The 16,009-nt window shown below is 45.5% G+C and overlaps 2 protein-coding genes across 4 annotated transcripts; both read left to right on the top strand.

The window, feature by feature from the left end:
• Positions 1-317: 317 nt before the first annotated feature.
• Positions 318-8,248, top strand: LOC118233238 (transmembrane protein 106B-like). 2 transcript variants are annotated; one of them, XM_035428719.1, is made up of 8 exons: positions 318-340; positions 5,096-5,349; positions 5,627-5,690; positions 6,161-6,320; positions 6,860-7,000; positions 7,093-7,142; positions 7,303-7,356; positions 7,613-8,248. In XM_035428719.1, exons 2-8 carry the CDS (start codon positions 5,160-5,162, stop codon positions 7,749-7,751), a joined length of 798 nt encoding a protein of 265 aa, XP_035284610.1. In that variant the 5' UTR covers positions 318-340; positions 5,096-5,159; the 3' UTR covers positions 7,752-8,248. The 2 variants fall into 2 exon arrangements, with proteins under 2 accessions (XP_035284610.1, XP_035284609.1); XM_035428718.1 differs by lacking the exon at positions 318-340 and adding an exon at positions 2,944-3,100.
• Positions 8,249-12,219: 3,971 nt separating this feature from the next.
• On the top strand, positions 12,220-15,868 carry LOC118233239 (ADP-ribosylation factor-like protein 4A). Of its 2 annotated transcripts, none has more exons than XM_035428720.1 (2): positions 12,220-12,836; positions 13,915-15,868. In XM_035428720.1, the coding sequence occupies exon 2, from the start codon at positions 14,059-14,061 to the stop codon at positions 14,674-14,676; it is 618 nt and encodes a 205-aa protein (XP_035284611.1). In that variant the 5' UTR covers positions 12,220-12,836; positions 13,915-14,058; the 3' UTR covers positions 14,677-15,868. The 2 variants fall into 2 exon arrangements, with proteins under 2 accessions (XP_035284611.1, XP_035284612.1); XM_035428721.1 differs by having other exon boundaries at positions 12,225-12,836; positions 14,030-15,868.
• The last annotated feature ends 141 nt before the right edge of the window (positions 15,869-16,009 follow it).

Genomic DNA, 16,009 nt, shown 5'->3' with positions numbered 1-16,009 from the left:
ATTTATTTTATAGGATATGATGGATAAGCAGGTATAGGGTTCTAGGGTGGTTGACATGGATAGGGATTTTATAGTAGGACTAGGTGTAAAGCATGGAGGATAAAATATAGTTTAGGGTGAAGGGATTTAGAGTGTAATTACATCTATTGTCTAATCCACACTCCGGAGCAGAAGGTGGCGGTAATTCACCAATAAGCTGTAACTACCCGCTGTAAAACAAGAAGAAGAAGACGTTATATCCAATCACATGCGCATATTGCTGTGACGTGTCTTGGAAGAAGGTCGCTGTGGTTTCAAATTCTCCGTGGGAAAATCTGGGTTTGACAGCGTTCAAGAGCAGGTAAGCGTTTCATTATGCCTTTATATTTTTAGCTGCATGTATTAATGCGACAATACTGGATGCCAACCGCCGTAAAAAGATAACAAGAAGAAGAACTGATTGTATTGCAGACCTTTTCAGTTAGTGGTATTTGCAATGTAATGTTGGAGTCCTTCTTTCACCATGCATGTTTGCCGTTCTAGCTGAATGTTGCTAATGCTTTAAGTTAGCTGGTGAAATGGTGATGTTCAGACCTGGCGTCTGTTCTGGGACTAATTTGAGTTAGTGTTCTGTTAGACAACATATTTGCTAGTTTGAGTATTTAATGCTAATGCAAATGTAATGTAAGACCAGCTAACATTACCTAGCTGATCTCGGTGATGACCTGTTTAGTTAGCTAACAATTGAGCTAGTTCAACATGTATAAACGGCGGTCCGTAAAGCACCTTTGTTCATGTCCTTTTAGCTAGCATTGTTGCCAGCGCCTCTTTTGAAAGCTGACGTATGTGGCGCTCTTTTGAAAGCTGTAATTCACCTTGTCCACGTCCTAATGAGATCTCAACATGTTGGTTAAAATATGCATCATAAATATGATATAAAATAGTTGTGTGGTCTTCATTTGGTTTTTGGTGTTTGACAAACTGGAGCTAGCAAGCCTTTTCAAGCTAGCATTGAGCTAAGAGTACCACTTGCCTGTGCTTACTTGTGTGGCAAACTGTTATTCTAAGAAGCATTTAAAATGTCTAAAAAGCCTTAAATTTAACTTGCTAATGCCTGCAGACATCCTGCTTTAATATGTGGGGGATCCTAACTGAAATGTAATTCGCCGCTTGAAAAAGACAAAAATACTCAACACTGATATGTTGAAATCATTGGTCTATGGTTATTACTGTCCTGAAACTACAACAATGCAAGACAATGTATATTTTATTGACAAGCAGTTTTGGGTGTTTTAATTTAGTTCTTATGCACTTAATCTGTTGACATGTCAAGAAATTGTAATGATGGTAATGCCATCATTTTATCAGAAAAATACTAGGGAGGAGGTAGTCATGATATTCTGTCAATATGCTGCAGTTGATGCTTATGATGGTGGTGGAAGTGGTTATGGTGATGAGGAGGTACTGTATATTATACTAGCTTTGGGGGACCTGCTATGGACATTGCACTAGTGCAAGTCACCCTTTTTATGTTGTTTTTGTATCTAGTTTTGTATGTTTGTCTCATCTTCTGTACCATAATTATGCTTGCTGCAGCACATATTGCCTACCTAGAGTTGTAACTTGAACCTGATCTCAATGGTATTCTAAACAATGACAATAAAGGAGTTATATTCTATTTTGGCTTGATATGTGTACATTTTTTATTGCTGCACTGAAAATAAATTTTGAAGATCTAAATTACAGAAGCAATGGCATTTCATTGGTAGGATAGAATGGAGATCAAAATTACAACACCATGATATAGCCTACCTTTTTTTAATACACAAAATCTAAATGTATGGTTAGGGTTTAGTAAGTAAGTGACCAATCAGCAATGTCGTGGAAAGGTAAATAACGTAATAAATAAGTTTAAACCACGTGTCAGCGACGTAAATCTAGGGATGACTGCCTGGCGACGTAATCACAACGTCGGGGTAAGGTTATTCTATTACATTGTCAAACGTAAAGGTGTAAGGACGTAATTGTTAAGTATCCACAACGTTGTTTTGCGACGTCGCAGCGACGGGGCGCTGGTCTTACGTTTTTATGTTAAAACTACGTAATTTGATACGTAAAGCTGATGTTACGAGACCAATAGAGGGTATGCACATGACGTCACAGTAAGTGGAAGTCACTGCGGTTACACCAGGGTTACACCCACTGAGTGGCAGAAAGACTATCAGTGGCAGCGTTAGCATTCAGCTTGAATGCCGTGAAAACACAAAAAACACACCTAAAATGGGAAAGAGCTGTTGTGCGATTGACTGTACAAATAGATTCAACAATAAATCGGAGCTATCTTTTTTACAGACTGCCGAAAGCTAAAGAAAAGAGAAGCAAATGGATTGCTGCAATTCGCAGAAACAACTGGAATCCAGGCACCGAAACGTGGATTTGCGTTTGTCATTTTGTGTAAGGTATGTTGGATTTTTGGGTAAAATCATGCCTTAAGTTATGTAGGCTACTGTATTGACTACTCATCAATTAAATATTTAGCATCTTTCATTTATATTCTGTGTAACTGTGAAGTTTTTGTCAGCATTTATTAAAAAACATCCATGATGATGAGCCTTGTGTTCTACAAACAAAGGGGGGATGGTTAGATCATTTATATGCTTGGCTAGCTAATACTAAGGTATGATTTTACCCAAAAATCCAGCATACCTGACACAAAATAACCGCAAATCCACGTTTTGGTGCCTGTATTCGAGTTGTTTATGCCAATAGCAGCGATGAATTTGCTTCTCTTTTCTTTAGCTTTCGGCAGTCTGTAAAAAGATCCGATTTCTTGTTGAATGTCCATGGACCACTGGTTCTTTGGTAAGTTGTAAGGATTACTGTCGAGTCCAACTGCATTTAATTTTAGCAGATAATCGTCTGTTTTACTCCCGGTTTTGCAGTTTCCTCTACTAAAGACAGCCATGTCGCAGCATGTTTTGCCACTCAGTCCCGACTGAGGGGGCGTGTTCCGGTGGGAAAGTGACGTCAGTGCATACCCTTATAGAGGACGTTAATAGTACGTCGCCACAACCACATTTTGTTAGGAGGGCTGTGATCAACGGTACTGTTTTATAAAAAGGTAAGTTGTACGCCACTAAGCCACGCAAAAAATCTGTTCAATTATGTATCTATAAAAATGTCACCGAGACACGACGGGGTTATTCGCTGTTGTGTTGCAGGAAAGGCCTGTCACGCCTAACGTCCAGCTATGAAGTCAGCCTAGCTACCCCAGAGCTAGCTTTTCAGTTGCATTGCAACATCAATAACGAGCTGTATTATCTAATTCTGTGCACTTTCAAATATTTTGTCATCGTACTATGTTAAGGTGGTCTTATTTTCATAAATTTCGACAGTTGACTGACTAGTAAGCTCCTTTCGCGTAAATAGTGTTGTGATCTAACCTCCATTTAATAATTGCTCATACACATTGCTGTCGCGTTCCTTTGCTAGCCAAACCAGTTTAAGCTACCTGCTGCTGAAATTAAGATGGATGTTGCTCAAATAAAATAGAAGTCAGTTTCTTCACTTTGTGCTGTAATTAGTTAGGGTAATTGTGCCATTTCGTAACATAATCAATTTACGGAGGTCAGTGTATCTAGGTTAATTGGTCTAGATATGTATTCATTTTCTGCAAGCTAGCTAAAATTGCAATGTTTTGTTGTCGTGAACATTGAACGTCCTACTTGGATCTGAAATTTAAAGAGGTGAATAAACGTCCGAATGCTGGCTTGAAACGGAATTATTTGTTCGTGCATGTGTGTACGTTACCCAAGCTAAAATGGCTGGCTGGCTAGCTGACCAGCTACAGTACACGCTGTTCCCGTCATGTGTGTGTTATGCAATCTCGGCACGAAAACAAAGGACTAGAACGACCCCCATGTACACACATGACTTCTAGCTGTCGCTATGATAATTCAGGTGTCTTTTACGTCTGTCTTTGTTTACTGTGCTATGTTAACGTCGGTTCACGATAAAAGTGTGGTGCTTTTTTCTCTAAATATGGGCAAAGCATTCTGCTAGTAGCGTTGTCGCGTTATACATATATATATAACATTAACTTGAAGTCTAAATGAGCATATCTTTATGTTGGATTGCATCGAGTCCACCCAGTGAATCAGCAGTGAATAAATACCAGTTTTTACGAGCGATTGGGTCGTCCGTTGACAGCCATCGATTTGCGCTTTTTTGTATCACGAGATTAAACTTTCAATGTCAGAGTACTTAGTTCACAGTCCTGGGCGTGCAGAACGTGCACTTGATTTATTGAAATCAGGACTGCTTGTACAGCTAAACCTGCTGACTGTTGGCAGAATATCGCTGCAGTAAGAATTTGCAGAAGTCCAGACCTGTCTTTGTCAATCACATTTGGTAATTGTGGCGGTTTGCTGCTGTTGGCGGACCTTTGGCTAGTTATATTCTTCTGGAACCGATGTAGGGGTTTTAATCTAATTGTGCTTGGTGCGAACAGGCTTGGATATATGACTTGGATACTGTTAGTCTCGTGTATCTGCAAAGGCTGTAGAGATCACCCAGTGCTGACCAGAAGCAGTGTGGTTTAGTTCAGTTTTTTGGGTGATGATGACGGACCTGGATCCTTGACCCTTCTCTCCGCTCATTTGATAAGATTAGCCCGGTGTCGCTTGTGCCTTCTGTTTTATGAAGGTCCACCGGTCCGGTGAACTCAGCTGGCGCCGATCAGAACCCAGTGATGGCAGCTCATGAATTTGGATTTGGGACGGTGAATTAAAAGTACCTGGGTCCAGGTAATTTACCTGGCAGGTGAAAAGAGCGTGCCAGCGCGCTGCCTGCTGCTGGCTACCGCACCTTTCATCACCGGCACACCGTTATTTACCTGGCCCAAACTCACGACAATCCTGGAATGAGTTCCCATTCTGTGCCGTACTGTAGAAACGTGGAGAAACTGGTTTTGGCACTGTGTGTCCTTGTTGGTTTAAGGGACTTTTCATTCTCCATCACTGCTTGAGCACCTGAGTCCCTGGACCAGGAAGGAGAACCTGAACCCACCTGTTTACAAACGCCCTGTTCTCCCCCCCTGCATCCCGCTGCACCTCAGCCGCACAGGTACACGAGCTCACCTGTCCCTGCTGCGTCTCCTGTTGCCCGGGGCAGCCGTTACCATGGGGAAGGCCTTCTCCCAGCCGCCGAGAGGCAAGGACGACAGCCAGGCGGACCTGACGTCCGCGCCGGAGTACAGCGACGTCCACGGCGAGGACAGCAAGGACGTGTCCCAGTTCCCCTACGTGGAGTTCACTGGCCGAGACAGCGTCACCTGCCCCACCTGCCAGGGCACCGGCCGGATCCCACGGGGTAAAGGGGGGGGCGGGGTTGGGGTGGGGGGGGGGGGGGGGGGGCAAGATGAGGGGGCAGGGTGAGGAGGTGAGGGGACAGCGTGGGGTACTGGCTGAATCTCGTGGGGCGAGGGGGCGGGGTGAGGTGAGGGGCCTGGACCTGGGAGGAAAGGAATGGGAGGGATTCTTTAAAATAAAGAAGAAAATAAGTGGTCTTTAGAGAAGCCATTCTTTGGGGAACCCCTAAATTTTGGGGAGGTTTATTGACCCTAACATACTGTCGTCCCCCCCCTTAGGCCAGGAGAACCAGCTGGTTGCTCTGATCCCCTACAGTGACCAGCGGCTGCGGCCCCGGAGAACGTGAGTATAACACTTCCCTGCCCTTCCAGCAACGCTCAGAGGGACATCCTTTCAGCCGTGTGCGAGTTCCTCTGATCTCAGAGTATCAATGCCCCAGCTGTTTTTGGGGAAGAGGGGACTACAGACACAAAGTATCTAGGAAACGCAAGGTTGCTGTGCAACAGTATTGTTAAGGGCTTGCATGTCATAATGTTCATTTCTCGTCATTGATTTAAGAATGACGAGGAATTGATACAGAGCACCGCTAAATAAATGCAAGGTGGTGTTCTTAACCCATCCCATGCCGTTTAACAAGGCTTTGGGATTTAAGTTGAAATTAGATTTTTTTGTACTTCTACAAATAAACATTCTTGTCAGTTTCAGTGACTCGAAATCAACTGATCACATCAGCAATGAAAACATCAACGTTTGGTAGCATGTCTAGTTTATTGCGTAATGCGTGCCTGATGTTGGTGCTGATTGGTCTGCAGAAAGCTGTACGTCACGGCATCCGTGGCCGTCTGCCTCCTCCTGTCCGGCCTCGCGGTCTTCTTCCTCTTCCCTCGCTCCATCGACGTCTCCTACGTGGGCGTCAAGACCGTCTTCGTCACCTACGACCAGGACAAGAGGATCGTCTTCCTCAACGTCACGGTGATCTCCTCCCCCTCCCCCGCTCCCCGCTGCGTCTCTGTGTTTGGCCAGCGGGCGTGGTGGAAAAGCAGGCACCATTTTGTTTTGTTTGTATCCAGGTGAAAAGCCCGTTTGAGTCTGGCACCTCTTTTTCAGTATCGTATAATCATGAATCATTCATAATCAGCCTAATAAACAAATATTTGAACTGGACACACTCTCCAAAAAAGAAAAACTTATCCAAAGCAGTATTGTTTTAGCTTGTAAATGTAATTTATTATTATTACTATTAATATTATTATTAACTTTTATTTATGCAGGGTAGGTTGATCGAGCACACATGCTCTTTCACAGCAGTGCTCTGTCAATGCCCCCCCCCCCCCCCATGAAACCTAACCTGCATGTTTTTGGGCTTTCTTTGGATGATGTTAGTAAGTTGGTAAATGTTTGTAAGTTTCTAAATGTTAGTAAGCTGCTAAATGTTAGTTAGCTGCTAAATGTTAGTTAGCTGCTAAATGTTAATATGTTTCTAAATGTGTTTCTGTTCCTCCTGTTTCTAGAACACTCTGAACATCACCAACAACAACTACTACTCTGTGGAGGTGGCCAACATCACGGCGCAGGTGCAGTTCGCCAAGACTGTGATCGGGAAGTCCCGCGTCAGCAACGTCACTACCATCCGCCCTCTGGACATGCAGCAGGTCGGTGGAGCCGGTCGCCGAGCAACCCGAGTGACGGACACTCCTCCGGGATGCATGTTTTAACGCTCTTTCTGTGTTTCTGTCTCTCGCAGATCGACTACATGGTTCCCACCGTCATCGCTGATGAGATGAGCTACATGTAGTGAGTATCTTACTGTGTTTCCATTTCATCCAATCACCCTTTGAGTCCAAAAGTGCACCAGCCAATCACGACCGAGTTCTGTGTGCTTCCTCGTTGTTTTCGTCCAGTGAACTGTCAGTCCCCGAAGGCAGCCAGCCATCGTGTTCTTTCTCTCTTCCAGTGACTACTGCACTCTGCAGACCATTAAGGTGCACAACATCGTGGTGATGATGCAGTGAGTATTCCGTTCCCCGGTCTGTACCGACTCAGCGCTGCGTGGTCTTCTTTTAACATTTATCTTGGAGGGGGGTGGGCTTGGGTTAGGGCTCATGCATATTTTTTTTTGTTTATGTATTTATTTTAGGAAGTGCTTCTCAGTTGAGTTCCCAAAGCACTGTGTGTAACGCAGCCAGCGGTTCTTCCACGGGCCGATTTGGCTGCTGTGAAAAATGAAAGCCGCTCTGTGTGTGTGTCTCCGCCCTCGTCTCCAGGGTGACTGTTACCACGGCGTACTTTGGTCACGCGGAGCAGGTTTCCCAGGAGATGTACCAGTACGTGGACTGCGGTGGGAACACCACCTCCTTGCACGGGCATGCCCAGACGTCCAGCGTCATCGCGCACCCCGAATAACAGCCCCGCCCCCTCCGCCCTCCCGCGCGGCCCGCAGCGAGCCCCCCTCAGTCTCCGGTCCTGCCTGGGCTCTTCTTCCGGAAGGTTCCACCGTCTTCATCTTTACAACGAGAAAAAGCGACGATGACAAGTGATCTCCTGCTGTTTTTAGATGCCGTACAGGTGTGGTGCCAACACGCAGCTGGTTGAAGATGAGCGTCTGGGGGGGCAGCCATGCCTGGTGAGCGAGCTTGGGTTCGGGTGGGCGAGATTACCCCCCCATTCCACTGGAGTCTCAGTGGTATTTCGGAAGGGGATTTTTAAAGGGAGAAATATTTAGTGAAATACGCACTTTAGATGAGCAGCAGTAAGCTACAGGAGATGGTCTCTCAGTTCCGGTTCACTCACCTCTCAGAAACACTGACGAAACCACTTTCAATGGTGTCTGTATATAGAATTATTCTTTTTTCTGTTTTAACAAAATCAAAGTAAAATTATCTTGTGGTGTTGCGTTTTAACTGGTGCTTGTGAAGTTGTCTATCTTATTTCAGATGGTCGTTTAAGCATTCAAAAACCATTTGCTTTTTTCTTCTTTTTTTTCCGAGGTTCTCAATTCAGTTTAAAGCTTATGGTGGCTACCATGACAACCATTTCATTACCTCACCCCAGGGGCGATACGATGGGGCCCAGAGCAGTGTGTTGTCACAGAAACGAGACGGTCCTCTGCCAATCACAGAGTACATTGGTAAAAGCTGATTTGGGTGTCAATTTTGCATTTGGCAGATGCTCTTATTCATGGGGCCAAGTATCTCCAGTTCCCTCCCCAATTTGGAGTGGAACCACAGCCGCATTCATGCAAGAAACTCGTCTGAGTCCCGAGTCTGAGTCCCGAGTCCCGAGTCCCGAGTCCCGAGTCCCGAGTCCCGAGTCCCGAGTCCCGAGTCCCGAGTCCCGAGTCCCGAGTCTGAGTCCCGAGTCTGAGACCCGAGTCTGAGACCCGAGTCTGAGACCCGAGTCCCGAGTCCCGAGTCCCGAGTCCCGAGTCCCGAGTCCCGAGTCCCGAGTCCCGAGTCCCGAGTCCCGAGTCCCGAGTCCCGAGTCTGAGTCCCGAGTCTGAGTCCCGAGTCCTTAAGTGCAATCCTTAACTGAACAAGCCATCCAGCAGCCCCCATAGATTACATTCTAGGCAGTTTATTTGTACATTGAAGTAAAGTCCCTTAAGCAAGGGTGAAACAGCAGATGCCCAGCTGGGATTCAAACCCACAACCTTAACTTCCCAAGCGCAGTTCCTTACACTATGCTGCTAATACAGGCGTCATGGTAATTAAGGGATATCTTCTGTGTTGTTGTCCCTTATTTAATGCAAGCTCTGTGATTGGTAGAGATGCTCTCTGGTTTCTGAGTGGAATCTGAGGACACGCCTGTCCTGCCCCCCCCCCCCTCCCCCGACGCAGGAAGTGACCTGTAGGGGGTGCGGGTCCTCTGTTTTGGATAAGCTTGGGATTCTGGGAACACTGCGCACTCTACCTTGTGGAGTTGGCTAAGCGTAACAGCGGCTCAAATGGGACGTTCTTATTTCCTGTTGAGTGCTGTGGTAAGGAAGCACTTTCCCACTTCACAGTTACTGAGCCCAGTTCCTCTTGTCTGTTTGCACAGAACCGTTCATCTCTGTAACACTATTTTATCGTATGCAAAAAAAAAAAACAAGCTATCGCCTTTGTAAAATTCGGAAATTAAATTGTTCACGCATCCATTATAAAAGCGTTTAGCACCGGTGTTAGTCGCTTTCATAGTGGACGCGCTATTTACCGCGAGTGAGACCTGTTGGAAATTTTGAGTACATGCGCTATGACCGCCCCCTTGTGACTGTTTTTGGCAGGTGCAGTTTCTGTGAATTCAGAATTGTGATTGGCACGGGTAATTCGGACAACGCGACCCTCTCGAATTTAGGTCCTGAATCAAATTCAGACGAGACATTTCATCTCTTGAGTTTTTTTTTTAATAACAGTGAATTTTAATTTAATTTTTCTTTATTTGAAAAGGGACAATGGACATTAATCAACATTTAAACAAATGTAAATGTACCCGAGTTAGCCAAAAGGCTAGTTTTCATTGGCAGTCCCTTTGTAATTACTGTAATTTGGCACATACATCATGTAAGGTTTGTTTAAGCAGAATTTATTTCATCTTTTAACAGCAAATCAGCTGAATTTAACGCTACATCTTTAGCTATGTGCTTTCTTACAAGGGATTTGGGCATCCTAACATTGTTTTTAAATAGACATTTTTAAAAGAAATTTGCAAGAACATGTTTCTGAAGAAGAAAGTTGATAAATCCATGTGTTTGTTTGGTGTCGTAGGTTTTAGGAACATATGTATAGCCTATACATGTATGGACACCTTGGTTTGTTTCATTGTAAATATGAGGTTACACTTTTACGGGGATTAATACTTTGTTATGGGACGTAATCCCTGTGATTAAATCCACAAATCATTTTGATTAACAATGTTTGAAACTTGAGCATACATTTTGTACAGGTTTAGTTGTTGGTATGTCTTTTTCCATTTTTTTGGCACGTGTTCCAGCACGGTTGTGGTCCATCGGAAGCACTGAGCTTCGAGCTGGATTATCGCTCCGGTGGAAAAGCCGGGTATGAATTTGTTCCTGGTTTGCACGTGCCCGACGCATCGTGTGCGGACTTGCACTCGCATCATTATGAAGGGGTGACAAGTACAGTTTCCTAGTTAAGCTGGAGACTTGCGCTCATCATGTTGTGGTCACATCGATCAGTATGAAACCTTTTTGTCTTCTGAACATTTCAGTTTTTCTGTGGGTTAAAAATGCAATAAAGTCATTTAAGGATTAAGTACGCCTGCAGTGTTTCTTGTGAACTAACAATTTTATGTTGATGTTTGTTTGTCTGTAGACTTATCACTGTAGCTACGCATCACATTTGATATGTGTACCATTAACAGTAAAGGGCAGTGCCAAATATAGTGTACATGTTCCCTTGTTTAATATAAGAAGTGTTAGTTCCACTGTTAAATGACATGGCTTTATTTTTGCAGAGCAAACCTGTTTGGACTTTCCTGTGGAGCATATTTTAGAAAGAATTCATGCATTGGATTTGTACTGCAGATCTCCACAACAATCAGTCACAACAATCTCTCCTTGTATGAATGTGCCGAGGTAATGTCTTTACAAACCAATCATGACTTTTTGAGATGTTTGGCCTGATGGTGGCGCTAGAGGGGAGGTCAAAGTGTCACCAAATTCAACAAATTTTTTCCTCTTGGGAACAGAAATGTGCGCAGCAAATTTCATGCAAATTTGGCCATTACTTTTCCAAATGTATGTTACGGACTGATGGACAATTGGATTCTTAAAATTTGTGTTTTCTTTTCCATTTCCGGTCTGTAAAAAGTAGCACACTTCTGTTGCCTTGTTTTCTTTTTCTTTCCGTCATTAATCTTTGAAACGCGGAACTTTACAAATCACCACATTGTGTGTTTGAATCCCAATAAGCTCTACTGTCGTTTTGTCCATTTAAAACTCACGTTTGCGAGGTAGAAGGTAGAACAGCGTCCGAGTGTGCGGCTACGACGAGATCTGTCGCCTCTTTTGTCAGCTGCGTGAGTTTGTGTAATCAGACTCTTTGAGATGGCTTTGGCTAGGCTAGACATAGGCTTACGTTTTAATTTGGAACTGGAAACGCATTACTTGTAGAAGACCGGTTTAAAATCATTTTATTTGGCGAATTCCACACAATGAAAGGAAGCGCGAGTAGAACACAAGGAAGGTCTGCTGCATGTCGTTAAATATCGAAAGGCCACCTGAATTCCAACGGTGGCCCGCCTGTTTCTGCACTGCTGATATTTGGCCACAAAGTGTCGTCATTGCGGTAACTAAAACTCCCAACAGATCTAGCTGTCCTTTCGACTGCATTTTAGAATGCATCCTTTTCCGTGTTTTTTTTTAGGAGTTTAGACTTTAAATAGATTTAGAAAATGGGTTTAAACGATAATACATTTGATACTTTTTACAAGCAGTGCAACGTAGTGGGTTGTTAATCTTGTGTTTGTGTGTTTTTAAAAAAAAAATTTATTCGCACGCCCCAGAAAACTTGTGATTTCATGAAACAAAATGAATCGAGTCAGACGTGTATTAGGCTACAGGTCTCAACCGTCTTAAACAATGACCTCTGTCAAAATCGCCTGTCGGCTGTTTTGTCCGGCTAGATCAGTCCCAGCGTTGTGTGATACGGTACACAAGTTACTATGAAATAACACGAATTATTTGTAGTGGAGTCGACGCCCGAGTATCAATGGAGACCGAAATGAGCACTCGCATCCAGTCCTGTTTAAAGATTAGTATGACATAAGATATGCTAAATTTATTAGTTCACTATTGTGCTCTATTCGTATGGTCTTAATTAGTACCTTCCTCGTTCACTAGACGTAGCTACGTAGCATAGTACAATAGCCTTATGAACATTCAGATGTGTGTTGTCACAAATGTGACGAAAATTTTGGTAGAAGTTTACCCACGTGCATTAGGAAGCATTTGGCAATTCAATATGTAGGGAATTCGTTTAAGTATGAGTTCAGGATGTGTGCGCATTTTAATTTAACTGGTCGACTTGTCCACAACTGGATATCTCATCGGCTTGGACTAGACTAATCGTTAACAGTGACATGGTCAAAAATGTTTTCCTCTGTTATCTCGTCGGACAGACTCGTGCCGGATCGTTTCTTGCGCAAAAGTTTTCTGTTTCCAACTGAGGGCTGCAGGTAAATTACGTGACAGGGACAGGTGGGTGTGTGTCGTGGACAGCCCGTGCTACATGACAGGCGTGGAATAGACCAATCAGCTAGCCACGATTGGGGATCCAACCAATCATCGCCCTCTGCAGTTGGGTTGATCTAATTGCGCGAGAGTAACCAGGAGAGTTGAACTGCTTTTGGAGTCAGTGCGGTTGGAGTACCTGACTAAGAGGGTCGACGGGGTGGACAGGGTTCTGGTGGAAAACGGATACTTTGCTTCGGCGCTATAACGTGATTTTCTGCTGTCCAAAGCAAGCTTAGAAGGTTTTGTTTAAATCTGTGGTAAGTTCTATTCTTGAATATTTCGTAGATTTTTTTTGTCCCACTGCTCTCAAACTGCAGTTCAACCAGTTACTGGATCCCAAGCAATATTAGGCTACGAATATCGATGCAATTAAAATGTTTCTGTGTCGCTAACTGCTTGTCAAACGCTTCACGTGGGAGATGCAATAATGGCGAAATTGTTTTTTTATATTATCAACATATTATTAAAGGTATTCCACGGCAAGTACTTTTGTACCGAACTAGCTAGCCAACGGTGTAGCTTAGAGCGTGTCTTGTATTTATATGAATGATACTATGTTGGATGTCTTTCAACATGTCAATTTCTTTTACGTTTTATCCAGCGGATGATTTGTCCACCGACAGACTAAGCTTCAGCTCGCTGGCCTGCAACACGGGCGTTAATATTTATGATTGATGTTTACTCTCATGCATCAGTTCAGACCGTTGACTGCGCAGGTCCATTGGTCTGTATCTGTCTTTCATAGACCAGGGCCTGAATAGACTGACAGTGTGTTCGGATAATGCGGATATGATGGGATTTGCGCAAAGTGCGCTATCACCTGACGCTCTTGAGTGAAGTAGACGCTGCCTCTGGCGCCTGTGGTCTCGCATGTATAGTCGATAATAACGATAAGGGCAGTAATAACGATGCTGAAATAGTCGCAGTACCTCTTTGAATGTTTCGGTTGTACGTTGCGGATGCCGACCAGAAATTAGCCTATGAAGCCCGCTGCATTCGCTGCATGAAAAAGGTGGCTTTGCTCGACAATCGCCGGCGGCCCGACAGACGACCCGCTGGCCTGAAGTTGTGTTTCTTTGATATGATAATGAGGATGGGGCGGGGTCCATCTGATAAATTAACAGTAATCGTGGTTCAAACAGTAATTCTGAGATTGCGTGCGCGAGGTTCCTACTTTTCTTGTTGTTGCTAATGAAAGCAGCTGATGAAAGGTTGTTTATTTAAGAATCCAAAGTCCCTCCCTCCTTCCCTCGCTTCCTCCCTCGCTCTCTGTCTGTAGTAGTTTCCCCTCAGTTGTCAGTTTTGATTATATCGTCTTTTTTGTTTCTTTGCTAGGGTTTTCGTGTGGGCCGTCATTCTGGGAACAAACACCTGGAACTTCATTAGTATTCATTGAGGTGAAGACAGGGGTGTGCCTCACTTAACCACGTCCATAACGCTACTCCCTCAGGAGCGGAAGGAAAGCCGTCAGCCGTCGTGATGGGGAACGGATTTTCGGAGCCCCGCTCCCTGCTCCCGGTGTTTCCGGCGTTCCGGTCGCTCCACATCGTGATCCTGGGGCTGGACTGTGCCGGGAAGACCACAGTGCTCTACCGGCTGCGCTTCAACGAGTTCCTGAACACCGTGCCCACCAAGGGCTTCAATGCCGAGAGGGTGCGGCTGCCCCTGGACGGCTCGCGCCGATGCGCCTCCTTCCACCTGTGGGACGTGGGCGGGCAGGAGAAGCTGCGCCCCCTGTGGCGGGCCTACACGCGCGGGGCGGACGGCCTGGTGTTCGTGGTGGACTCGGTGGACGCCGAGCGGCTGGAGGAGGCGCGGGCGGAGTTGCACAAGGTGGCGCGGCTGGCGGAGAACCACGGCGTGCCCGTGCTGGTGGTGGCCAACAAGCAGGACCTGCGCGGGTCGCTGGCACCGGCCCAGATCCAGGAGGCGCTGGCGCTGAGCGAGCTGGGCCCCGCCACGCCCTGGCACCTGCAGCCCGCCTGCGCCATCATCGGCGAGGGCCTGGGGGAGGGGCTGCAGCGGCTGCACGCCATGATCGCCAAGCGCCGCCAGGCCCTGCGGCAGCAGCAGCACCGGCAGCGCAGGAAGAGGTGAGCTGGGGGAGCCGCGCACGGACGAGAGAGAGAGAGAGGGGCTGGCGTTCGGTGCCTTCGAAACAAAGCTCCTGTATCGAGACTCCACTCTCTCTAGCCTGATACCTCCACCCCCCCTCCCCCACCTCAGTGGGCCTGTTGGACTGGCTCATGTGCTTTTACTTTTACAGCACAGTTGAGCGAAGGGCTTTTATTTTGACAGCGCAGTGGAGCGAAGGAGAGCTTCAGTGAGCTCGACCCCTCCAGGACTGCAGGGGTCGCTGTTCCTCTGAAAGCACCACAATGTTGGGAGGGTTTTTTTTTTTTGAGAAGTTGAAGTTTGGACCTTGCTCGCGTGAACACACACCCAGGGTGGCAGTGGTGTTCCGAACTCTGCAGAGTAGGAAATAAAACTCTGAATTTCACGCTCTCCAGCGGACGTGGTGTTTTGAGCGCTAAGACGTCAGATTTGAGGGGACGGTGCAGTCGGGTGGTGTGTCGTTCCAGGTGAACGGGCAGACTGACAGGTCCGGACGGCGCTGGACATCGTCTCTGTTTCACTTCGCTCCTTCTCCTCTCCCCCACGTCAGACGACGTGTGCACACTTTCGGGATGGTGGTAACAAGGAAGAAACTCCGCCCTTGTGTTTGGTCTCAGTCCAGCTCCTGTGTCAGGTTCTTCTGTCTCCTGTTTGTACAGAGACAAGGGGGGGACGGCGTTACTGAGTTAAAATAAGCTTGACTGTTTACTCTTTTTGGGGGATTTTTTTTAAAGGACTTTAAAATGTCTGAAGAATAGCCTAAAATATTTGGCCCCCTCAGCGTTCCCCGTGCAGGAGCGAATGCCGCCCACTGTGAATCTTTCAGCATTAGCCGAAAAGGCAAATGGCACACAAGCCCAAGTCAGGTCCCCGTTGACCGACCGTCCAGCGTCCTCTGATTGGGCCCTCTGTTCATATTTATCCAATCGGGTGCTTCCTTGTTTAACAATAACACTCAGATGCACTTTAATTGTAAATGTTGTTTTTTCAGATCTCAGAATTTTTTATGGGCACATTTTCTATGAAATGTATGATGAAATAAAAAATAAAAAAGTTGCTTCTTATGAAGCTGTTTTATATATGTATACATGCTGTTACAGGAAGCGGGTGAGGACTTGTTCATATTTATATGACAAATTTTCTCCATTTAAATAAAATGAAATGAGTACATTTATGCAAGTTGTTTCTTCTGTGTGAGAGCGTGCAGGTGTGTGAGCATATGCATATGTTTGTGTGCGTGTGAGTGCATGCATGGGTGTGTATGTTTGAGCGGGTGTATGGGTGTGTGTTTTTATCAGTAAAACGCACTGAATGA

This window comes from Anguilla anguilla, chromosome 8, assembly GCF_013347855.1.
Source record: "Anguilla anguilla isolate fAngAng1 chromosome 8, fAngAng1.pri, whole genome shotgun sequence".
NCBI lineage: Eukaryota > Metazoa > Chordata > Actinopteri > Anguilliformes > Anguillidae > Anguilla > Anguilla anguilla.
The sequence above is the reverse complement of the archived record's forward strand: the minus strand, read 5'-3'. Positions and strand labels throughout refer to the sequence as shown.